Source organism: Chionomys nivalis, chromosome 11 (genome assembly GCF_950005125.1).
Source record: "Chionomys nivalis chromosome 11, mChiNiv1.1, whole genome shotgun sequence".
NCBI classification, from domain to species: Eukaryota; Metazoa; Chordata; class Mammalia; order Rodentia; family Cricetidae; genus Chionomys; species Chionomys nivalis.
Window position 1 is genome coordinate 44,243,297 of NC_080096.1, and position 25,379 is coordinate 44,268,675.

Sequence of the window (25,379 nt, forward strand, 5' to 3'; positions counted from 1 at the left end):
AATCCCTCTTGCTATTTCATAGACTAGTGTATTGATTACCTCAGCTGCCGTATAAGCTGTTGGTTTTACAGTTGTATACTTTAAAATTATGCTAAAATGACTCTTTTGTGTGGATTTATTATGGTTTTATTCATGATAGCTGTTAGATTTATCAAACTATTTATGGTATTGTTGCTATTAAGGCAACATTGGACCTGACATGGTGGTACATGCCTGTCATCCCAGAAGAGGCAAGAGAATTGCAACATCAACGGGCCACATGGGAGACCCTTTCTCAAACATGTAAGCAAGCGAACCCTGAAACAGTTACAAAAAAATTAACATTGTTTTCCATCCACTTTAGCTCACTGGGGAATGAATTATAATAACATATCTCTTAGAGATGTTGCATTCTAACATTTCATTTGAAGTACAGGTTTGTATAGTGTTAATTATCATTTTATTAGAAAATTATATATATAATATATATTTATAAAAAATCCTAACATCGTGAGATTAGCACATAGATTCTTTTCAGGCTTTGATGTTAAGACTATGCCAGATTATTTAAACAACTGAAAAAGTTGGTTTTTTTTTTTAAGTTAATTGATTTGAGTTCTTTTTGAGTTTTGTTTTGTTTTTACTGCATGAAAGTTTGAAAGAACTTATCCATCTATCTCTTTGGGCCTGGTTCTTTGAAAAAGTCTTAACTGGCACATAATAACTACATCTAGTTATGCATGTATATTTTGATGTGCACATGTAATATGCAATTATCAAATCAGCATAATTAGTATATCCATCACCTCACACATTGACTTCTCTGTGTTGAGAAACATCCCAAATGCTCTGGGCTAGCTATTGTGAAATGTGTAACCATTTCATCTCCCTGTGCTGTAGAACAGAGCTTGAGCCTTCCTTCTTGTGTGTGCTGGGGACCAGGTCCTGGCTCTTTACTAAGCAGGCGTTGGGTACGAAGCTGCACTGTACCTCTCTTTTCTTTAGAGACAGAAGCTCTTCATGCAGCCCAGTCTAGGCTCAAGGTCCTCCTATGTTGACCTCCAAAGTTGCGTCATTGCTTGTATACCGCTATGTCATGCTTGGTAATATGTTTTGAACTTAGGTGTTTTACTTTTTCCAGTTTTTTCTCTTCCGTAAGGATTTCTTTGGCCATTTGGGGCTTTTGGTAATTCCATAAATTTTTGGGTTTTTATATATACCTCTTGAGGACATGACTGGAAGCTAAATAAGGCTGAATCTGTAGATTACCCTGGATAGGATGTACAGTTTAACATTAGGAATTCTTCCAAAGCATGTACATATGTCTTCCCTTTCTCTCATCTTCTTGATTAAATTGCTAGGAGATGATAGAAAGATATATATATATATAGAGAGAGATAGATATCATAAATACAGTTGCTTTCTTGATTTCTCTGTCAGATTTATTGGCTAATTTTTGTTTTTTCCTTTTATTTTTTTTTCCTTTTTTATTACTTAAAAAAATACCAATCCAAATTCCCACTCTCTCCCCTCCTCCCTATCCTCTCCCTCTCCCTCCACAGACCCTCCCCTCACCCCTCCAGCCCTAAGGGAGTGCCATACACCCTGCCCTGTGGAAAGTCCAAGACCCTCCCTACTATGTCTAGGTTGAGCAAGGTTTACATCCAGAGAGAATAGGATCCCATGTAGCCGGTATACGCAGTAGAGACACATCCCAGTGTCACTATCAGTGGCCCCTCAGTCTGCCCCAGCTGTCAACCCTCTTCAGAGGGGCTGGGTTGTTCCCATGCTCATTCACTTCCAGTCCAGTTGGAGTTGGTGAGCTCCCTTTAGCTCAAGCAAACTGTCTCAGTGGATGACCCTCTCATGGTCTTGACTTCCTTGCTCATACTCTCACTCCTTCCACTCTTCAACTGGATCACAGTGCTCCAATGTGGGTCATTGCTTCTGTTCCCATCTGTTGTTGGACAAAGGTTCTATGGTGATATTTAAGATAATCATCAGTCTGACTACAGGGTAAGGTCAGTTCAGACACCCTCTCCTCTATTGCTTAGGGTCTCAGCTGGTTTTATCCCTGTGGGTTCTTGGGCATTTTTCTAGAGCCAGGTTTCTTGCTAACTCCATAACGGCTCCCTCAATCTCTTTCCTTGCTCTCATATCTGTCCTTCCTCCATCTCGACCATCCCATTCCCTCAAGTTGTCCTCCACCCCCTTTCTCTTCTCCTACCCCTGCCCCCCTGCTCCCAAATTTTTTTCCGATTCCAATTTCCAGATGGGTCTATATAAGTTTTTCTTTGGGTTCACCTTATTACTTAGTTTCTCTAGAATCCTGAGCTCATTGCCCTTTGTTTATGACTAGTATCCACTTACAAGTGAGTACACACCATATTCGTTTTTTGGGGGGATCTGGGTTACCTCACTCAGGATGATGTTTTCTAATTTTGTTCATTTGCATGCAAAATTCAAGATGTCATTATTTTTTACTGCTGAGTAGTACTCTAATGTGTAGATGTGCCACACTTTATCTATTCTTCAGTTGAGTGGCATCTGGGTTGTTTCCAGGTCCTGGCTATTACAAATAATGCTGCTATGAACATAGTTGAACAAATGCTCTTGTAATGTGATTGAGCATCTTTTGGATATGTTCCCAAGAGTGGAATTGCTGGATCCTGAGGTAGGTAGATTCCCAGTTTTCTGAGGAACTGCCACACTGATTTCCAAAGTGGTTGCACAAGTTTGCATTCTCACCAACAATGGATGTGTGTTCCCCTTGCTCCACAATCTCTCCAGCATAAGTTATCATTAGTGTTTTTGATCTTAGCCATTCTGACACGTGTAAGATGGTATCTCAAGGTTGTTTTGATTTGCATTTCCCTGATAGCTAAGGACAAAGAACATTTCCTTAAGTATCTTTTGGCCATTTGAAATTCTTCTGTTGAGAATTCTCTGTTTAGTTCGGTACACCACTTTTTAATTGGGTTATTTATAATTTTATTTATTTATTTATTTTTTTTTGGTTTTTTTCGAGACAGGGTTTCTCTGTGGTTTTGGAGCCTGTCCTGGAACTAGCTCTTGTAGACCAGGCTGGTCTCGAACTCACATAGATCCGCCTGCCTCTGCCTCCCGAGTGCTGGGATTAAAGGCGTGCGCCACCACCGCCCGGCCTATTTATAATTTTAATTTCTATTTTCTTGAATTCTTTATATATTTTGGAGATCAATCCTTTGTCTGATGTGGAATTGGTGAAGATTTTTTTCCCATTCAGTAGGCTTCTTTTTTGTCTTATTGACTGTGTCCTTTGCTTTACAGAAGTTTCTCAGTTTCAGGAGGTCCCATTTATTTATTGAGGCTCTTCTTGTCTGTGCTACTGGGCTTATATTTAGGAAGTGGTCTCCTGTGCCTATGCATTGAAGGTTACTACTTCCCACTTTCTCCTCTATTAGGTTCAGTATGGTCGGATTTATATTGAGGTCTTTAATCCATTTGGACTTGAGTTTTGTGCATGGTGACAGATATGGTTCTATTTTCATTCTTCCACAGGTTGACATCCAGTTATGCCAGCACCATTTGTTGAAGATGCTTTCTTTCTTCCATTGTATCTTTTCTGCTTCTTTGTCAAAAATCAGGTATTCATAGGTGTGTGGGTTAATATCCAGGTCTTCAATTTGATTCCATTGGTCAACATCTCTGTTTTTATGTCAAAACCAAGCTGTTTTCATTACTGTAGCTCTGTAATAGAGCTTGAAGTCAGGGATTGTGATACCTCCAGCAGTTCCTTTATTGTACAGGATTGTTTTGGCTAACCTGGGTTTCTTGTTTTTCCATATGAAGTTGAGTATTGTTCTTTCAAGGTCTGTGAAGAATTGTGTTGGGATTTTAATGGGGATTGCTCTGGGGCAAAGAACCCTGAGGGAACGGATTTGATGGAGACATCCCATTTCCCATTGAATATTCTGAGGTCTCTCACTCTGCACATGGTCTAGTTGTGGGTCTCTGTGTTCATTCTCATCTACTGCAGGAGGAAGCTTCTCTGACCATGGCTGAGCAAGGTGCTGACCTATGAATATAGCAGTAGGTCACTGGGAGTCATTTTATTGCTGCATTTCTTTAGCAGAACAATGGCATTTGTCTCCCCACCCCCCAAACTATCTAATCTCAGGTTTTAGCCACCTAAGTGGCATTGGGTATGGGTTCCATCTCATGGAGTAGCCTGAAACACAAGCAGATATTGGTTGGTTACTCCCACAGCTTTTGTGTCACTAATGCACTAATGTATCACGTGATCAGGTCACTACTGAGGATGAAAGAGCTCATAGTAGCGTGGTGTTTACCTTTCTCCTCGAAAAGCATGCAGAATACCTTCCAGTACGGTGAACACCATTCAGTGGGGGTAAAGTCTCTGGCTAGGTACCAGTGCAACCTCCTCATGTTCGATGAGTTATGTATGTTAAGTGTTGTCTTCAGCAATAAGGCCTTACCAGCAAGATGAAGCATTAAGGAGATTTTAATTTTACTAGAGTGATAGCTAAGGATATCGAACACCCTTTTCAAATATTTATTGGCCACTTGTATTTCTGTTTTTGAATATCTTGGTGTTTACTCTGGTCATTTATGAATTTTATATATCAGATCCCTGTCTGATGTATAGTTAGCAAATATTTCTTCCCATTCTGAAGATCACCTCTTCACTCTGAACAGTTTGCTGTGCAGAAACATTTTAAGTAAGCTCATACATTGATCATTGAGAGTATCTTCTGTGTGCTCGATTTCTTTCCAGAAAATTCTTCCCTGTGCCTTTAACTTGAAGTATGTTTTGCTCTTGTCTCATGATGTTCACACATGTGTGCATGTGTGTGATATATGCACATGTTTGGAGGGTTCTAAGCATCTGTGTCCAAATGGGCAGAGGCCAGAGAAGGATGCACAATGCCCTGCACTCTCGCTCCACCTTCTTATTCTCTCCTCCAAACTGTTCTGTTGGTTCCACTCTGTGTAGATTTTTCTGTTAAAACAGAGCTAGCTGCTTTCCTGGGTTTGAACTTCACTTACATTTAGAAAAAATGTTTATTATGAATATAAAGTCCAAGTTTCATTGGAAGGGAATATAGTCATTTGTAAACAAGGGAAATAGCCATTAGTAAACACAAACCTCGGCAAATCTTTCAGCTCCCTGGAGTTTTTTTTTTTTTTCCCCCTTATTCATAAAATGTGATGAAAAAAACCATTCACTTTAGGGGATTGCATAAAACACCATATTTGAAAGGACTCAGCTCTGAAGTGTAAGCTCAATGGTGAAGCCCTATGTTTGGTTCCCAGAACTGAAAAACAGCCAGTATTTTAAGAACAAAATACTTGGTAGTTATCCTAGCTTGATATTCCAAATGTAAAGAGTTGAGGATGGGAGTTTTGATTCTCACCATACTATAAACCGACGGTGCTGGCCCATACCTGTAATCTGAGTACTTGAGAGCTGGAGTCGGGAGAATCAAAATAGCTCAAAGTCAGCCTGGAGTTCATAAGACTCTGGTTCCAAAAATAAGACAAACAAATAACCTGAATGATAAAGCGCCATGCAGAAAGAAAATTTCTAAGAGGTTTTTTCTTTTTTTTCCTTATCTTTAGGCAGAATATGCAATGCCCTTGCATGTCCTACTGTCTGAGCTGAGGAACCAGTATAAAAGATCATCAGAGTCTTCAATCCTGTGTCCTACACGCGCCAACCAATCCAATGCTAGTAAGAAGGAGAAAGTCTTACTCAATTTACAAGTACACAAATTACATGTTTATATCAAAAGAGAGAAAAACTAACAGCAGATAATGTGCATTATGAACATTAAGAATATATATGACCAAGGAATAGCACCGTTTAGTAGTACAGACATAATATGCCCTTATTTTGTAACATCTATTACTACTAGAAAAAAGGCAAAGTCTGGATTCCTTAGTCCTTAGTCTGCTTATTTCAAGTCCATTTACAAATTATCAGCTCCGGTCTGGCACCTACTGGCATCCAACCAGGACAGAACCAAAGACGTCTGCTTCTGGCCATGGACAAAAATTAAAACTGCTTGCTTTTAGGGTCCTTGCTCCCAATATGCCTAACTTGCTTCCATCTCCTGTCTTCATCATTGCTTAGAAATCCAAGTTTATAAAAGATTGATCAGGTAAAATTCTCCCTAGGGAGCACAAAGATAGTCAAAACTTAAATATTTGAAACACACTCATATTTAATGTTGTGTGTACACATATATGCATGTCCATGCAACCTACTTCGCATGTGTAGAAATCAGAGGACAACACGAGAGACTTGATTCTCTCCTTTTATCATGTGGGTTCTGGGTATCAAACTCAGGTCATGGGACTTGGCAGCGAGTGCCTTTCCCTTTGGAGTCCTCTCACATACCCCAAACGTATTATTTGTCATTACACAAACCACAATAGAGGCCTTGTCTCTTGGTCTTTCATGGCTCTCAGCAGAACCAATAGCACAGCACAGCCTCAAAGCTCTTTCAAGCTGACAGAGCCTGGCATACATAGAGCCCAACAGAATCAAAACAGATCAGAAAAACCAAGCCAGTCACCAAAGTGGCTCAGAAAGACTTAGCTCAGTGGAGCCCCAAACCTAAGGTGAAGGCAAAGTCCAGGGTACAAAGATCAGGGAAAATGTATTAAAGGTCAAACTTTCTCAAGTCTAAAATGAAATCCAGTTGTTCGTTTCTCACTTCGTCAAAGAGAAGCCAAAAAAAAAAAAAAAAAAAAAATCTGCTGCAGGTTGCAGTGGGAATATAAGGAAAACTCCCCAGGAGAAAGTCATGCCAGCAGCTACGTGGACTCTTTCCTTTTGATCTCTCCTTTCCATCTGTGATTAACTTGTCACTAAACATGCAGAAAGAGAAGATATGTCCAGTGTGGCCATATGGGGAAGAAGAGCAAATAAAGAGGTCTGGTGACTCCGCCTCCACCTGCCAAAAGTCAATCTTTGGAGTCTTGATATAAGCTTTAGTTTTAAACGAATACATTGTCACTAAAATGAAACTACTTAACCACAAGAAAAAGCAGGGTGTCTCACTAACAGTAAGTGTGGTGGTTTGGATGAGAAAGGCCCCCATAGGCTCATATATTTGCCCGCTTAGTCCCGTTGATGAACTATTTGGGAAGCATTAGGAAGTGTGGCCTTGGTGGAGGAGGTCTATCACTGGGGTGGACTTTGAGGTTTCAAAAGCCCATGCCAGGCATGCCCGCCTCTGTGTGGGTGGGTCTCTGTCTCTGTGTCTCTGCTTCTCTATCTCTGTCTCTCTCTCTCTCTCTGTGCTTGTTGCTTCTGGATCAGGATGTAGGACTCTCAGCTACTGGCTACTGTTCCAGAGCCATGCCTGTATGCTTCCTGCTTTGGTCATGAGCTAATCCTCTGGAACTGTAAACAAGCCCCAGTTACAGGCTTTCTTTTGTAAGAGCTGCCTTGATCATGGTGTCTTCACAGCAGTAGAATAGTTGGTAGCAAGGATATTACTGTGACAACCTGAACACACAATTCTTTGTAGGAATATGGAAGACTTTGAGACTTTGGGCTAGAAAAGTAGTCGAATTCTTTAAGCAGGGCTTAATGGGCCATCCTAGCAGGAGCAAGGGAGAAAGTCTTACTGAGAGATATATGGATTATGACAGTCTAGCTCAAGCGGTTTCTAAGGGGAATAATATTGGAGACCATTCTTGTGACATTTTGGCAAAGAATGTGACTACCTTTTTTGCCTTTGTCCAAAATATCTTCTGGAAGCTAAATTGAAGAGTTTTGGACTGATGGCACCAGCAGAGGAGATTTTAAGAGAGCAAATATATTGACTGTGTTGTGTGATTATTAGTGATCACTCTTACATAGATCTACAATGAAAAAGTGAAAGGTGGGCAAAAAGAAATACAAAATATATGGTTTGAAGAGAAAAAGAACAGCAGGAAATGTAATACTGGAGCCAGGTCCTATGCTCAAGGAGATAAAAAGTTCAAAGAAAGACCTGATTCAAAATAGAATAAAGAGAGATGTACCCTTACAGCAAACACCACCCAGCTAATCCTGCCGCTGTAAAAAGAATAAGCCTGAAGGTTTCCCTTGGTCTAGAAACCATCAAAAGGTCCAAGTTTATGCAAGTGTAAATCCTGGGGGCTGAGTGAGGTGTCCTAGGTTCCAGCCCCAGCAAGCAAAAGAAGTTGGCAACTTCAGTCAAATGGTTCTGGCTTAAAAATCAAGGGTACAGGGGTGACACAATCTTCCGCCACTGTGAAGAAAAGTCACCGAGGCAAGGAGTCTGGCAGGGCAGTCCCTGCATGCATGGAGGCCCAGAAAGGCCATTGCATAGAGCTGCGTAGGTGAAACCTGGATTGCACTGGAGACCCCACGACACTGGAGATACCAGAGCTGTGAGATACTTGCTGAGGAAAGCTGCAGACTGGCTGTGGAAGCAGCCGAAATGAAGGAAGTGTGTCGCAGTCAGCAAAGCTGAAAGGAGTTGGAGATTTGAAGAGCGCTTTGATATCAGATACGGAGATGCAGAAGTTGCAGTTTGCCCTGTTGCTTTCGGTCTTGCTTTGGCCCAGTATTTTCTCGTTATGCCCCTTTTCCTCCTTTTTGGAATGGTAATGCCTATTTTCTGCCATTGTATGTTGGAAGTATGTGAGCTGCTTTTCAATTTTAATTTTACAGAGGGTTAGTTACAGTTAAGAGATTGCCTTTAGTCGCAGAAGAGACTTTGGACTTTTAAGCAGCCTCGAGACTGAAAGATTATGGGGACTTTTAAGTTGGATGGAATGCATTTTACATTATGATATGGTTACAAGTCTATGGGGGCCAGAGAGTGGAACGTGTGGTTTGATTGAGAATGACCACAATAGGCTAGCATATTTGCATACTAAGTCCCCAGCTGATGAACTGTCTGGACAGATTAGGAGGTATGGCTTTGTTGGATTGGTGTGTCACTGGGGGTAGGGTTTGAGGTATCAAAAGCCTACACCGGTACCAGTGTCTCTGCCTGCTGTCTGCAGATCAGGGTGTAAAGCTCTCGACTTCAGCTCCAACACCGTGCCTGTCTGCTCCTGCCATCATTATGGACTAGCTCCCTGAAACTGTAACAAGACCCCTCAAACTACATGCTCTCTTTTATGAGTTGTCTTGGTCATGGTGTCTCTTAACAGCAATAGAACAGTGACTAAGACAGTATGTACCTGGGATCATTTAAAGAGGCAATAAAATTTTGGAGTGGCCACGAGATATATCTGGAAGAACTTGGCCTTGAAGACTTCCTCGTGTCATGTGGTAAGACCTATTTGCTATCTGTTAAGTGACTTCTCTCCATACTAACATGTTTGAGCTTGGAAATACAGCTCATTTAGTAAAGCATTTGCCTAGCCTGCGTGAAGCCCTGGGTTCCCCTGTACTGCATAAAATCGGATATGCTAGTGCAATATCTGTGATTCTAACACTTGGGGAGTAGACTTCAATGCTATCCTCAGCTACATAGGGAATTTACGACCAGCATTGGCCACATGCGGCCCTGTATCCAAAACATAAAAACAAAAGAACAACAAACTTTTCCTTTACGGAAACTCTCTGGAGTTACTTTTCCATTTGCAACTGTCTTAGCGGAACACTGAAGACTTTTCATCTATGGCTCAGTGGTAAGAGCACTTCCTGATTTGATTTTGATTGCCAGCACCCACATCAGACAACTCACAATTACCTGTTACTCCAGTTCCAAGGGGATCTGGTATCTCTGGCCTCCGTGGTCACCCACATAACACACACACAAACTCACAAAATAAGAAGCGTGAGCAAGCTACTACAGATTTTCCACTACATCAGATGTCCTCTGTTATTTTAAACTATAAGATGCTTCATACAGACATTTTCTAGGTAGCACAATGCTTACATAACTTTTATGAAAATCTGTGATTTCAGATAAAAATGGAAACAGAGCTATGAAGTCCATGTATTCTACAGACCACTCAGCAGATTCTATTAAAGAAGGGTAATTTATCTTTAAAATGTTAATATTTTACACTGTTCAGTGATGACCCTAGTAAAACAAGTTCTGCCTTGTGTAATACAGGATGGTTTTTTTTTCTGGCTTATTGCTAACATTTGCTCTCATAGTACCATCAAAGCAGGAGTCCCAGGTGGTCAGCTAACGGGCACCCCACCGGGACCTGAGCAGTCAAATCAAGCACAGAGAATATAACTTTGTTTCTGCAGTAGGCACAAATTTAGTCATACTTCCACACGGAGGTGAAAAAGTGGTTTGTTTTTTGTATAACATCTACATTCTTCTCATCAACATCTCTGCACAATGGAGCAAAAGTCCCACTTGCAACTTTGAAGCAATGACAGATAGGCTCTTTGGCCTTAGCTCACCCTTCTGTTTCTTCCCAAGACTGTATCTGCAGAGTAGACAGGAGTGAGGGCCTTGATGGACTTTGGGAAAAGGAAAAGAAGGTACTGGACCAGGGGCAGAGCCAGACCCCTCATGCCCTCATCTATGGGGCATGAGCTCATGGTCGGTTCTCCAGGAAGTTGATCGGGGTGCACTCTGAGGACCCACAGGCAGGACAGGCTTGCTCTGTCACCTCCTCCATCCTTGGCCTCTAGGAATAAGGCTATCTACTTCCTGTTTGCCAAAATGTCTTATGGGAAATGGCAAGGCTATTTCCCACGTAAATCAAAGGAGACCAGAGACGCAAACTCTCTTATTCTTTTTGTGCCTGTTCACACTGTTGCATCCTCCTAACTAAACTACTTAAAAAACAAAAAACAGCAAAGGCTGTGTCCGCTACCTCTTTCTATAGTGCTCTATCCAGCCTCCACAGCATGCTCCCCGCTCAACATCAACTGGTACCTAGGACTTCATCCACTCCTGCTGCTTTTCCCACAAACCAGGCAGGGCTGGGGGAGGGGGGGCTTATCAGGTTGATTGATATCAACTGGATCAGGGAGCTGTTGACCGTAACTTCTATAGAGAGTGAGAACTGATTAGTTGAAGTTACACCCCACAAACTGCTTCCTAAACTATGTTCATTTTCAGGAGAACGGATCATCCACTGGTAAATGATTTTACTGCAAAAGAAAACGAGTCAGTCAGAGATAACCAAGCAAGATCACCTCGTCCAGTAAAGCAGAACATCTTACTCCCCTTGCACTTTGAGGATGTATTGAAAAATCCCACCATCAAGATAATTGACCTTGGTCCAACAGAGACCGTGCTTTATACCAGGGTAACATCTACTACTATTCAGTAAAAATCAACACCCCAAGCTTCAGGGAAGGCTAGAAAGACAATGTGACTTGAAAACCATCTTGATAGGGTCATCCAAATACAGCCCACTTGGTTTTGTTGAGTCTGTGGTACAGCCACAGGTCATAATTAACAACTTGGATGATGGAGGGGGAATGCTTTCTAGGAGCTCTACAGTGTCTGCAATCCTAAGCAGACTAGTTTTTCATCCCCCACAAACCCTAGCTTTTCAAGGAACTCCTTGTAAACTGAAGACTCTTAGAGGTGATCTGATTCCAGGAGGCTGGTGAAAATAGTTTCCATCTGACCATCCATGGGCTTCCAGCAGCAATTCTCAACCTGTGGGCTGTGACTCTTTTGGCGTCGTATATCAGATAGCCTGCATATCAAATGTTGACATGACAATTCATGTCAAGAGCAAAATTACAGTTATGAAGTAGCAACGACATAATGTTATGGCTGGGGGGGGGGGTCACCACACCATGAGGAACTGCATTAAAGAGTTGTAGCATTTGGAAAGTTGAGAACTTAATACTAATGTAATAAATTAGTATGGCAATAAACTTATTGTATGGTGGGAATTCCCTACAGTTCTGGATAAACTAAAACTAACGCAAAGGCCACAATTGTGGCTAGTCGGTAAGATTTTTATCACCAAAGGACAGTAGACTGGTTCTCTGGTTATCTTTTGGGGAATTACGGTCATTGCGATACATTTCATGCTAAGGAGACTTGTGCACCATCCCTCTAATTTCTGCTTTCGTCCTGGGAAAGACGCCCTCCTGGCTTGCTGTCCAGGGCTCATTCCGCTTCACTGCCCCTCCTTCCTACTCTGTTTCTGTTTTAGTTTATTCTACCTCCCAGCAGCAGCATGAGACACCGACCTGCTCAATGGCTAGGGGACCTCAGCGAGGAATCAGCAGTGACTCCACTCCTTCTGCAGAGTGTAATTCTAGGCCCAAGATAGAGCCAATGTCTGAGTTTAATATGGAAGAGAAAAGCTCTGCCTCTGTTGAGAGTCCCCTTCCAATCCATCTCCCAGTCCACACATCCTGTAATGGTACCTAATCAATCCTTTGTGCCAGCATCGCCCACCACCATCTGCTCTCTCTGCCTATCTCTGCACACCCCCCCCTTGCCCCGCGACTTCTTCTCGTCCTAAGTCTTCCTCCCCTAAGAAATCAGTAATCACAGCTACCTTTCCCAGCGACCAGGTAAAGAGGCAGAGTGCCCCATCCCTAGGATGGCTGCTGATGCGATCTGAATGTCTCTATTGCCCAGATCTATAAGTTGAGTCATAAGACCTAGTGTAATAGTCACAAGAAGAAAGGTTTTTATGAAGTGATCACACGGCTCTCAGGAATGGGTCAGTATGCTAGCAAAGGGCTCCAGGGAACTGACTGGGCTGTTTCTGCCTTTGTGTCTTCTCCCGTGCAAGGACACTGAGACAGTGCCAACTATAAAGGACAGACCAGGCACCAAACCCATTCCATCTTCAAGTGTGGACTTCGTGCCCTTCAAAGCTGTGAGAATTAAATCTCTATTATTTATTTTTTAATGTAAAAATTACTGATTTGAGATTTGAAAAGCAAATATTGGTAATATGCATATTTTACTAGTTTCCTTAGAATTGATTTTTATCTACAGAAAGAATTAAGGACTGTGAAAATTACTTATGCCAATGTGGGGGTAGTAATTTAAAGAATACTTTTTATAGATTTTGCTATTACTATAGTAAAGCATGTTCTACTTTTCTATCTATCTATTACTTTGGCTACTTTATTCAAATATATACTAAACACTTTTACCAAATATTGTAGTAAGTCCTAAGATACAATTGTAAATATCCCAATAATAGACAAAATTCAAATTTTTAAAATTAGAATAGCCCATACATGGTCATTTGGGCTTATATTTACTTAAATCTCTTCTCTTTGACTCAACCCATTTTAGGGGGTATATTCCGTTTATTTCTAGAGCATGGACATTTAAGAAATGCCCACAGTGCTCCTTCCTACTAACTCTCTTCTCTCAATTCACAATGCCCCAAGAATTAAGAACTTACTTCTACAAATTCACCTTATTTCAGAAAGAACTTAAGAAGGCCAAGGCTTCAGATTTTGAGAAGGAAGTGTGTCAAAGAAAAGCACCTTTTTAAATGTATTTGAATGATTTTCTTGTTGATGTCATGTACCTCAATATAGTCATTTAAAATATTTTACAAATTTATTTTCAAGTTTAAAATACATATATAGCCTTGCCTCAATAGGCTCATGACTCAGTGTTTTGATTTTGTTTTTGTTTTTTTTTCCTATACAGAAAGAAAGTCATACAAATCCGATAATTTTCCATGACAAAGCGTATATAATGAAGCTGTTCCTGACGAAAAGGTTCACTCCCTATGTTATGGCGTACACAACAAAGAATGTTGTTCTAGAAAAAAACTGTGAAATGTTTAAAGCTATGTTTGAAGAGAAACCCAGTGCTGTTTCTAAGCCTCAAAGAACTAAGGCTGTAGCACATTACAAAGATCTGCACGTCTTCTCTACGGAACGGGTGCACAAGAGTATAAAGGAGAAACGAAAGAAGAAGCACGATAGTCTGGCTTCCAAAAAGAGACCTCCGGACACATTTTATAATTTATCCCGAACCTTTTCTATCTTAACCAAAAAAATTGTGGGTTCCTTTGATAAAGTTGCTCTTGAAGAAAAGAGCGCTAAGACAGGTGGATTTCAAAGACAGTTTTCCAAAGTAAGACCACCACGCACACGCAAATTCACTACCTTACCTATTAAGTATGACTCAAAGCCTCTGGAGAATATGCTTGAAATACGTAAACTAAACAACATAAGCCCACTGGACGACCTGCTAAGCTAGAAAGTCAATGGCTCATGAAGAATCGTTTATGCTGCAATATTTAAAAACAAGAACCAAGTTCCAAGATCACAGAAATTCTTAACTGATTATTAGTGTTCTGATGGATGAAGTACACAAATCGGCAGTGGTCTTTTTAGGATCAGTCAACATCGTTAGCTAACATAAGGATGGAATTAGAGAATTAGCAACAAGAGAGATTCATTTATGACTTAGTTTTGGTTGTCAGCCTAGCTTTTAATGGTTGAGCCATTTCTCGCTCATGGATTATCTCAATTAGACTTATCAGACATCCCTGTTGGCTACAAGACATTCTCATTCGGTACCAGCTATGACATGGATTGATGAAAAAGTTGCTGTAGGAAGTCAAAAAACATCAACAAACAAGTGATTGATTGTCAAGACAGATGTAACATTAATTTGCAGAATATGAAGTCAATTGTAGGTCAGCATCTTAGAGACTCATGGGGAAACAGTGCCACATAAGGAGTGTATGCAATTAAAAAATTTCATAAAACCCGCTAGCGCTGTTTGGAACATCATTACTGCATCGTGTTTTCCAAGCATTACAGGAGCTTCCCTTTGGAGTTGTGGAATAACTTAAATGAGAAAGGTCCATCCGTGAGGTAACTGTGGCAGCAGATTCTGTCACCTGTTGCGTAGTCTAAAACACATTGTTTCCTGGGACTTTTGCTCTTCCTTGTTGACTCAAACAGCATAAAGACAGAACTCGTCTTGAATTAAGTTACTCCCAAGTTCATTTGGAGTACATTTCCTTGGGGGCCCCAAGTACTTCTCACTCAGAAACAGTCTTCAAAGGCAAATGGCTAGACTTTCAGACTACAACACATTTCTAGAATGCAGAAAATCCTTTGCTCATGATTCAGCATACAAAAAAAAAAAAAAAAAGCTGGTAGTGATAAATTCTAAGGTCAACCCACAAAAGACTGTTTAACTTATAACTGTATCACATAGAATTTGAAGTAAAAATAAGTAATAATTTATATTTCCAATAACTAAAAGGAAACAGTAGGTAAGAGAAGAATCTGCCAGTGTTGATTAGAACTGGAGGACAAGCAGGTCGGATCGGAAGCATCCCATTAACAGAAGTTGGAGGGCAGTGGCTCAGCTGCAGATCAGGCAGAGCAGGAACCTGGGTACCAAGGCCCTCAAGTCACCTTTCTCACACCCACCCCTCCCCCACTCTTTCTCACTGTCTCCATTACGCCAATCTTCTTGGCTTTCCAGTTTGCTATAAAGCAGAATACTCTCCCCCCTGCCCCCCCACACTCCCACCAACCCCCATGCTGGGTCAGAAGAGAAAACAAACTCTTTGAAAGCACCAACGAGAAAATCAATAAGCAGAACATATACTGTGTAAGGGCTCAATGTGCATACTCAGCATGAGAAAACGGTGTGTAGGACTTAGAGCAGCTAGGAATGACCGTGTAAAAGTACCTAAGTCTCAGTTTACTGTGTTCTCACTCAAGGTGGGGTTTAAGACAAGATTGTCTCCAGATCAACTAAAGCAATACCTAGTATCTTGAGCATTGTAGCATTCGATAAAATTCTTTCTATCCCACTTTTCCTTAGGCTAGTTCATAACATTTTTTTCTAAGTTAAATGCTAAACCTAACTATAGTATTCAGACTTTAGGCTAAAGAACTGAGTGGGGGTGGGGAGGGAGTAGCTAGTCTTTTTGGTAGTTCCTATGGGTGTATGTGGGCTGTATCCTTTAGAAAGACACTAAACACTGACCATGTAACTCATTCTAGATCTCTGACCTAGCATGAAGGAGGCCTAGGTTCAATATCAGTACTGAGGGAGAAAAAGCCTGGCATAAGTTCAAAACCATATTTGTTTTCTGTTGCTGTGAGAAAACACCATGCTCACCCTACTTAAATTTCTAGTGCTGATAAAGACACACGTCCAAAAGCAACTAAGGAAACAATGGGTTTGTTTCAGTTTATTGTTGTAGTCCACCATGAAGGGATGTCAAGGCAGGAACTCAAGCAGGCACCTGGAGATGGGAATTGAAGCAGAGACCATGGAGGGACACGACTTGTTCCTAATGGCCTGTTCAGCTTTCTTTCTTACCCAACCCAGGACCACCTGCCCAGGGATGTCACCATTCACCATGGGCTGGGCCCTCCCACATCACTCATTAATCAAGAAAACTGGCCCCATAGACTTGCCAAGAGGGCAATTTAAGGGAGGCATTTTCTCAATGGAAGTTCCTCTTTCCCAGTGACCCTGGCTATGTATGGTTGGTAAACATATCTAATAAGGACAATGACTAAGAACAAGTTATAGAAAAGTTAAATTGGGTTTATGGCTCCAGAGGGATAAGAGTCCATCATGGCAAGAAGCCATGACAGCAAGTGACAGGCATGGAGGAAGGAACAGGAAGCTAAGAACTCAGACCTTTAACCACTACAAGCATTAAGCTGAGAGAGCAAACTAGAAACAGGCAAGGCTTTTTACTGTTAAAGCCTATCCCCAGTGACATATTTCCCCCAATAAGGGGGAACAAGGTCACAATGTCTAAGCCTCCTTAATCAAAGGCACTGACTGTTGAGCAAATGTTCAAATGCCCAAGACTAAGGGAGGCACCTCCTATCCAAACCACTACGCATATAGTGAGTAGAAGGTCAGTCCAGAATACATCAGAAGAGACTCTCTAACATCCCTGCCCTCTAAAAAAAGAAGGCCTTAAACATAAGAATGACATTTTTGCATGTATGTGGATGTATTCCTTTAATCCTAGCCCTTGGTAGGCTAAGGCAGGATCATCATGAGTTTAAAACCAGCCTGGGCTACAAAGTAAGATCAGAGCTCAAAAACTGTTGCAAGTTATTTGGTTACACTATAAAGGTGTCTCTCTCTGCCTAAGGCACCTTCCGATTGGTTTAATAAAGAGCTAAATGGCCAATAGCTTGGCAGGAAAAAATAGGCTGGTCTTTCAGGTAGAAAGAGAAAAACTGGGAGGTGGAATCTAGGCACATGATTTTGACAGAAGACTCAGAGCAAGTTGGGTGTGGCATACTAAGAAGAGGCAATTGAGACACGTGGCAGAACATAGATGAAAAAAATATGAATTAATTAAATTAAAAGCTAGCTGGAAAAAAGCCTTGACTTTAGGGTCAAACTTTCATAATAATAAGTCTCAGAGACATTATTTACTGACTGGTGGCTCAAAGATAGTCCAACAAGAAAACTTGCTACAAAAAAAAAAAAATGCAAACATATTTCCTCGAGTGGCGTAGGAGGTTCTTCTGTCTTTGTGCTTCTTTCATTGGTTAATGAACAAAGAAACTGCCTTGGCCTGATAGGGGCAGAACTTAGCTAGGTGGAGAAAATAGAACTGAATTCTGGGAGGAAGAAAGCAGAGTCAGAGAGCTGCCATAGAGCCACCAGAGTCAGACATGCTGAATCTTTCCCAGTAAACCACTGGCATGTGGTGATACACAGATTAATAGAAATGGGTTAAATTAAGATGTAAGAATTAGCCAATAAGAAACTAGAGCTAATGGGCCAAGCAGTGTTTTAATTAATACAGTTTCTGTGTGGTTATTTCAGGTGTAAGTTAGCCGGGTGGCTGGGACAAACAAGTGGACTCTCCCTTGCAACACTCGAGAACTCAGTTAAAGTAGCTTCCTATCTGGGAGCACTGGGTACTGAGAAGGTGGAACTTAAATCCTGCCCCATTCTCTTCTATGTTCATTTGAAATCTGTCATCTTTTAAGTCAACAGCTGCAGGGTATGTCAGGCAACATGGTCAAAGTCAGAGTTGGCTTCTTATTCTCATTCTAAGATCTGAGCATGGCCTGCAAGGGCAGCCTGCATTGAAGGTGATGGTATGGGCTGGCTGGTGTCGGGATGGCTGGTGCTGTGGTTTGTGAGTCACTCTCATGGAAGCTGCATTCATTTCCACAGAAAAAAATCCTGATCTCATTGAGCCCCAGGAGAACTTAAAGGGAACACTAAGCCTATAAGAAAAATTTCCTTCAGATACCTCATCAATGGACTTATTTGCCTATTTCTTTTCTTTATTTTAAATGTATTATTATGGCTAATATTATTACTATTACGTGTGTGTGTTCGTGAATGCCTGTGTGGTACATACATGCTATGGAGCATGTGTAGAGATCAGAGGACAACTTTCTGAGGTCCATTATCTCTTCCCACTTTAACTTGCCATCTGGGGGTCAGACTCAGGTAAGTAGGGTAGTGTGACTAGATTTTACCTGCTCAACCATCTCACCAGTCCCAGTTTACTTCTTTTAATTAAACAAGCAAGAGTCTGTTAGCCTCAGGCTTTCTTCATAGTTTTAGTTCCTACCTAATAAATGATAGGTTGGCTTAGTATATAAATAAACCACAGCCTACTTGGGAAATACAATGTGTCCGAGTTTGAGCCAATCATAAGCAGCCAAATTTAAGCAATCACAAATATACAACTTACAGTAACATACCCAAATCAGGCAAAGGCTCCATAACACCATGGTCCCCAAAGTCAGAGGCCTACTTGTAGCAAATCATGTGGGCTCTCTACCTCATGTCTTCATCCTATAATAATCTACTGCTCACAGTGCCAAGTAAAACTACCTGAGCCCTTTCTGGCTCTGAGAGCTGCCAAATTCATAAGTTACCATATGGTCAAAGAAGCTAAGTTAAATCCAATTTGTCTACACTTTTTCTAACATTTCTGCAGCACCAGCTAGCAGTAGGCAAGACCTTCATCTTATTCACCTACACCCCTGTGGTCACTAAGGACTATGACAAGGAGATCTAGGTTTCCCTAAACCACCTAAGAAAATAACATCCCATCTTGACATATCATGATCTTGGCTTAGGTGTAAAATAATGATCAGGTTATGTTTTCAGTCTTCTGTATGTAAAATTCATACAATTGCCCAACATAGCCTAAGAAAAACAAAAAAGACACAGAATTGAAACAGCCTCTTAAAAATAGGGGGGAGGGGCGCACAAATCCCTGGGATAGGAGGCAGTAATAAGGACAGCCCTGACTAGCCATGTATTAAAAATGTCTGAGATGTTGTGGGATACCCCTCTATATGCTGTGATTACCATTGATTAATAAACTGCTTTGTACCTATAGCAGGGCAGAACAGAGGTAGGTGGGGAAAACTAAACTGAATGCTGGGAGGAAGGAGGCGGAGTCAGAGAAGCCATGGAGACACCAGAGGGGAAAGACATGAACTGCCAGCTAGAACCTTGCTGGTAGACCATGAGTCTCATGATAGAATATAAAATAATGGAAATGGGTTAAATTAAGATGTAAGAGCTAGCCAATAAGAAATTAGAGCTAATGAGCCAAGCAGTAATTTAATACAGTTTCTGTGTGGTTATTTGGGGAGTCTGGGCAGCAAGGAAATGAATAAGCGCCTCATACAACAAATTGGTGCCCAACATGGATAATAGTCTTGAAAAAAAGCTAAACAAAGGAGATTAGATTCAGAGTTCTTGTTTGAAAAAAAAGGGGGGGATTTGCTGTGGGACAATGGTCTTGTATTGTTTTAATAAAATGCTGATTGGCCAGTAGCCAGGTAGGAAGTATAGGTGGGGCCACCAGGCAGGAAGTAGAGGCAGGGCGATTAGAACATGAGAATTCTGAGAAGAGGAAAAGGTCAGTTTGCAGTTGTCATCCAGACACAGAGGAAGCAAGATGAGAATACCTCACTGATAAAAGGTACCACGCCACATGGCTAACACAGACAAAAATTATGGGTTAAGATGTAAGATATAAGAGTTAATAAGAAGCCTGAGCTAATAGGCCAACCAGTTTATAATTAATGTAGACCTCTGTGTGTTTCTTTGGGACTGAATGGCTGTGGGCAGGCGGGACAGAAATCTCAGTCAACACTGAGAGAACAGTTTGAAGGGGGGGAAATTTACTTAAGCATGTGGTTTCAAAGGACTCTGTTCATGGTCACTTGGCCTCATGCTGTTGAGCAGGAGTGTGTGGCAAAGAAACCAAAAGTAGAAGTTTGGGATAAGATAAAATCCCAAGGACCCATCTCTCTGACCTAATTTTTCCAAATAGGCTTCATCTCATAAAGTTTCTACAACCTCTTCCAACAGTTAGGGAGCAAGTCTTTAAAACATTAACCTGTTAAGGACATTTTATATGCAAACTGTAAGATATCATAAATAATGATTGTACAAAAAAGGTGATGAAATTTTCCTCATTTCTTATTTTGCTAATCCCTTCCAGCTCATCCCCATTCCTAAGTGTCAGCCCCCAATACCTAGAAACACATTCTACCCAGAACCCCCAGTGGCCATGCCTGGCAGGATCTCAGAGGCATTCTATACTAAGCAACACACAGCCACCACATTCTCCTAAGAAACAGAGAGAACAACAGAAAGCAAGGAATTCCCACCAACAAAGAAAAGATCAAATATCAGCACCTAGAATTACAATCATCCCAAATACAGATATCTAGATGCCAGCATAAAAACACAATAGGGTAATGCATCTCCACTGGCGCTCAACAGCCCTACTTCAACTGGTCCCTGAGAAATGCAGCATAGCTGAAGCACAAGAGAAGCACTTCAAAATAGTCTTTATGAGTATAATAGAGGTCCTTATATAGGAAATTAATACACACATTAAGGAAATTGATGGGATAGAGAAAGGAGAAGAAACTCAGGTCAAAGGCAAAGAAAATATTTTCAACAAAATCATTGAAGAAAATGTCCTTATCCTAAAGAATGAGGTTCCTTTCATGGTTACAAAAACAAACAAACAAACAACAACAAAAAAAACCCCACAACATCTTGAAATTTGCAGGCAAATGGATGGATCTAGAAAACATCATATTGAAGCCGGGCGGTGGTGGCGCACGCCTTTAATCCCAGCACTTGGGAGGCAGAGGCAGGTGAATCTCTGTGAGTTCGAGACCAGCCTGGTCTACAAGAGCTAGTTCCAGGACAGGCTCCAAAGACACAGAGAAACCCTGTCTCGAAAAAAAAACAACAACAACAACAAAAAAAAAAAAAAAAAAAAAAAAAAAAAAGAGGAAAACATCACATTGAGTGAGGTAACCCAGATCTAGAATGAAAAATATCACATGTACTCATTCATAAATGGCTTTTAGGCATAAAGCAAAGAGCAAACAGCCTACAATTCACAATCCCAGAGAACCTAGACAACAATGAGAACCCTTAAAGAGATATACATGGATATAATGTACATGGGAAATAGAAAAAAACAAGATCTCCTGAGTAAATTGGGAGCATGGGGACCATGGGAGAGGGTAGAAGGGGAGGGGAGAGAAAGAGAGGAGAAATAAATCACTCAAGGGCAGGCCATATCTCAGAAGTAGATGGCCAACAAAACAAACTAAGCAGCATCTTTGGAGGTTCTTGTTGTCTAATGTTGAATCAGTGCTTTAAACACACACACACACACATACACAAACCAAACAAAAACAAAAACCTTATAGGTCCTTTATATGTATAGTTTGGGGTCTGGTTTGAGGTTTTTATGGGATTCCTGTGTGTGCAAATGTGTGCCTCTGCATCTATATGTTTCTTGTGCTTTTTCGTTGGCTCTATTTCTTCTGTTTTGTCCTATTCGGATTTGTTCTATCTTAGTATTACTCCTTAGATGCCTGTTTGTTTTCTAAGGCAGAAAGGGTGTGGCTCTGGATGGAAAGGGAGGTGCAGGGGAAGTGGGAGGAGTAGGGGGAGGGATAGCTGTCATCAGAATATATTGTATGAAAAAAAATCTATTTTCAATAAAGGAAAAAACAGGGCTGGAGAGATGGCTCAGAGGTTAAGAGCACTGACTGTTCTTCCAGAGGTCCTGAGTTCAATTCCCAGCAACCACATGGTGGCTCATGGCCATCTCTAATGAGATCTGGTGCCCTCTTCTGGCCTGAAGGCATACATGTAGGCAAAACACTAAATAAATAAATAAATAAATAAAGGAAAAAAACCAAAATTATTCTATCAGTTTTATTTAACCCACCTTTGGATAAAGAGAGATGCCGGAATTAGTTTGAAAGAGAATACAAACACTGACTTATAAAGATAGTCCAAAGAACACTGACCTGAACATGTTAACACAAGTCAGAGAAGAAAGACCCTAACCCTATAAGGCTATAAGGTGAGACTCTGAAGTTATGTTTTCTACCCAGGAAAACCAGTATCTCTATAAATGAATTTCTTGTGTATTATCACTAGTTTTCTTTTTTTTTTTTTTTTTTGGTTTTTTCGAGACAGGGTTTCTCTGTGGTTTTGGAGCCTGTCCTGGAACTAGCTCTTGTAGACCAGGCTGGTCTCGAACTCACAGAGATCCACCTGCCTCTGCCTCCCAAGTGCTGGGATTAAAGGCGTGCGCCACCATCGCCCGGCTTATCACTAGTTTTCTACAAGCTAAACTCTTCTGAATACTCCAAGTGTGCACTTTCCTACTGATTTCATGGGTCCAGCCTTTAGCCGGTAGTCTATTCACTCAATGGAAAGGACACACCTCTCTTTTCTAAGCCATGGTAATGCTTTGTTTCTGCTTTGTTCAGTTTTTCCTGTCTCTCTTCTGCCTGGAGGCCTTTCAGATATTTACAGACCAGCAGCAGCTCATTTTTCTCCTGGAGTCAGGTGCCCAGATCGGCTGCAGGTGTGATAGGAACAGGAGGGTTTTTCATTTCAGTAACAAAGGGGAGAATTAAACTTGGGTATCCTTAAAGCCTGGGGGACAATATTTACTGTAAATCCTATTTACTGCCTAAGTCACTCTGAAGAAAACCTTTATTGTGAATTTTCTCTGCTAAGAAGAAGAGGTGGGGAAGGTGGGGCAATACACATATACATATACAACTATAGCAATGAGCTGGCAAAAATAAAAAAAGGGGGGCACTCAGACAAGTAGTACGCAAGGGTAGGTTCTGGTGCAACACCGTGTCAACATTACTCTAGACGTAAGTTCATTTGACCCAAATACTACACTTTTGTATGATTCTTTTTTTTTTTTTTTTTTTGGTTTTTCGAGACAGGGTTTCTCTGTGGTTTTGGAGCCTGTCCTGGAACTAGCTCTTGTAGACCAGGCTGGTCTTGAACTCACAGAGATCCGCCTGTCTCTGCCTCCCAAGTGCTGGGATTAAAGGCGTGCGCCACCACCGCCCGGCTTGTATGATTCTTAAGTTTAGAATCAGAATATGGACAGAGATTTTTCAGGCACAAGCTATCTGCATTTAGGGGCTCTAATTGGTATCTGGTGACTCTGAAGCCAGCTCTGCTTTTTTACCAGTACTGTTTATTCTATGAACTCAAAGGATGTGCTGGACAGACCTGGACCAAGCATCCACAGAGTCACAGCAGGCTAGGGAACCCATGGGCTTCGTGACACGCCCTCCCAGCCAATGATTTCCTGCTGATAGGAGGTTTTACCCTGCCTACTCCAGATCCCCATCTGGAGTCATTAAGCTCACTCCTTCCAGCCTAGCCATACAAGGGCAAAGCACCGCACAGAAGTGCCACACTTTCCTGTGCTTGTTGACACTCTCAATTTTAAAAGCATTGTTCAAATAGCAAATCTATACCAAGTTTGTTTTGTGACTTTAAGGTAGGCTGTTCCAGAAGGTCACTGACATGAGCTCACAGCAAAACCAGAAACTGGTAAGAGAGATGTGATCATGAAAAACAGGCCTAAAAAGGGACTGGAGAGAGGATGCCTCAGGCTTAGCAGCACTTGGTGCTCTTTTAGAGGAGTTGAGTTTGATTTCCAGAACCCACATAGTGGCTCACAACCCTCTGTAACTCCAGTCCCAAGGGATCCCTTCTCTGGCCTCCCAGGACACCAGACATGCACATGGTGTGCAGACATACATGCAGCCAAGCACACATACATATAAAAGAATAAATACATTTTTAACAAAAGAGGCCTCAATATAGGAAGAGTCAAGGAAAGGAGGAAGTGTGGGGAAACACGGGAGTTACACTTAGAAAATATGGAATTGGTTTTGATGGAGAAACAGCATGGCTGACAGCAATGTTTTCATTTTAAAAAGTGATTTAACTACAGAGATCTGGGGCTGGGGAGATGGCCCATCTGTTAAGAACACTTGTTGCTTTTGCAGGGTACTGGATTATGGCTTCCAGAACTCACATCAGGGGCTCGCAGCTACTTGTAACTCCAGCTCCATGGGTGTCTGCATACATGTGCTCATCCAAACACATAGATACGCATAAGTAGAAATAAATTTTAAATAGCAATAATTACAAAGATTTTTCTGGCAGTAATTCAACCCAGAAAGGTCTAAAATTTATCAAACCACAAACTGATCTTTAGAAACAGAGCAGATTCGTGTCTCAATGAACGGACTCAACGTAACCGCTACAATCCCATTGAACTTCTCTACACATTTCAACATTGAGAGATTACTATATCAAATGTACAAATCCCCATATGTGCTTCTGTAATTAAATACTGAAGTTAAGAAGCAGGTATGAATACTTAAAATCCCCCATATTCGAATTACACATGCTATAGGAGAGAAAGCTTCCCTGACTATGGCCACATTGTACCTCTCTGTGCACCAGTGAGACTGTCTCACTCCCTGGACACCACGGCCTTTGACTGAAGGCCCACTGCAGCTTAGTCATTAGCAGTAGTGAGAAAACCCAGGTCAGACCTTGGCCTGCGAGAGACCTTCATAAATATTTGTTGATTTTTGTATATACAATTAGACAGAGGAAGACACTGCTGCCTAGCTCCATACTTTTCGATTTATTTTCATTTTGAGTAATTGCAGTATGTGGAAACAACCGCCAATATAACTGAATCAGAAAGTCAGGCTGTTAGAAGATTAGGTTAGGAAGGTTCTGCCCCCAGGAGAGCAGTCATGGTGTAGACAATAGCTTTCACTGGTCTTTGTCCTTCTGTCTCTGTGCTCAGAGCTTTTCACCTTAGGGGTCCAACCTGCGAAGAAGGCACCATCTTAGAACCAGAGAGGTCAGTTTAAGAGATACAGCTGGCAGGTTAGTGCTTTTTGTTTTTCTTATCCTCCGTCAGGAATGTTCTCTGTAAAGGGCCCAGGCCCAGGTAATACCTTATGGTAGATGGGCAGAGAGTAAGACATCCTCTAAAAGCCATCTATGGGATGGGAAGGGCACAGAGCGAGAGGAAAGACATGACGGACCTTTGGAGACAGGCTACCCAGAGAACAGGTAATGTTTTGATCAAATACAGAAGGAAAAGTAATACTCCAGGAGACAAGCTAG

The 25,379-nt window shown here is 41.4% G+C and overlaps 1 protein-coding gene across 1 annotated transcript; it reads left to right on the forward strand.

Annotated features, from left to right (window-relative positions):
• Window positions 1–1,070: 1,070 nt before the first annotated feature.
• Window positions 1,071–14,132, forward strand: C11H1orf141 (chromosome 11 C1orf141 homolog). The gene is made up of 6 exons (XM_057785449.1): window positions 1,071–1,082; window positions 5,602–5,745; window positions 7,856–7,877; window positions 9,926–9,995; window positions 11,046–11,235; window positions 13,575–14,132. Exons 1-6 carry the CDS (start codon window positions 1,071–1,073, stop codon window positions 14,130–14,132), a joined length of 996 nt encoding a protein of 331 aa, XP_057641432.1.
• Window positions 14,133–25,379: the final 11,247 nt, after the last annotated feature.

Coding starts and splice junctions, on each gene's coding strand:
- C11H1orf141 (XM_057785449.1), top strand. Junction 5,746..7,855: donor AAGTCTTACTCAATTTACAA/GTACACAAATTA, acceptor ACTCTTACATAG/ATCTACAATGAAAAAGTGAA. Junction 9,996..11,045: donor GCAGATTCTATTAAAGAAGG/GTAATTTATCTT, acceptor GTTCATTTTCAG/GAGAACGGATCATCCACTGG.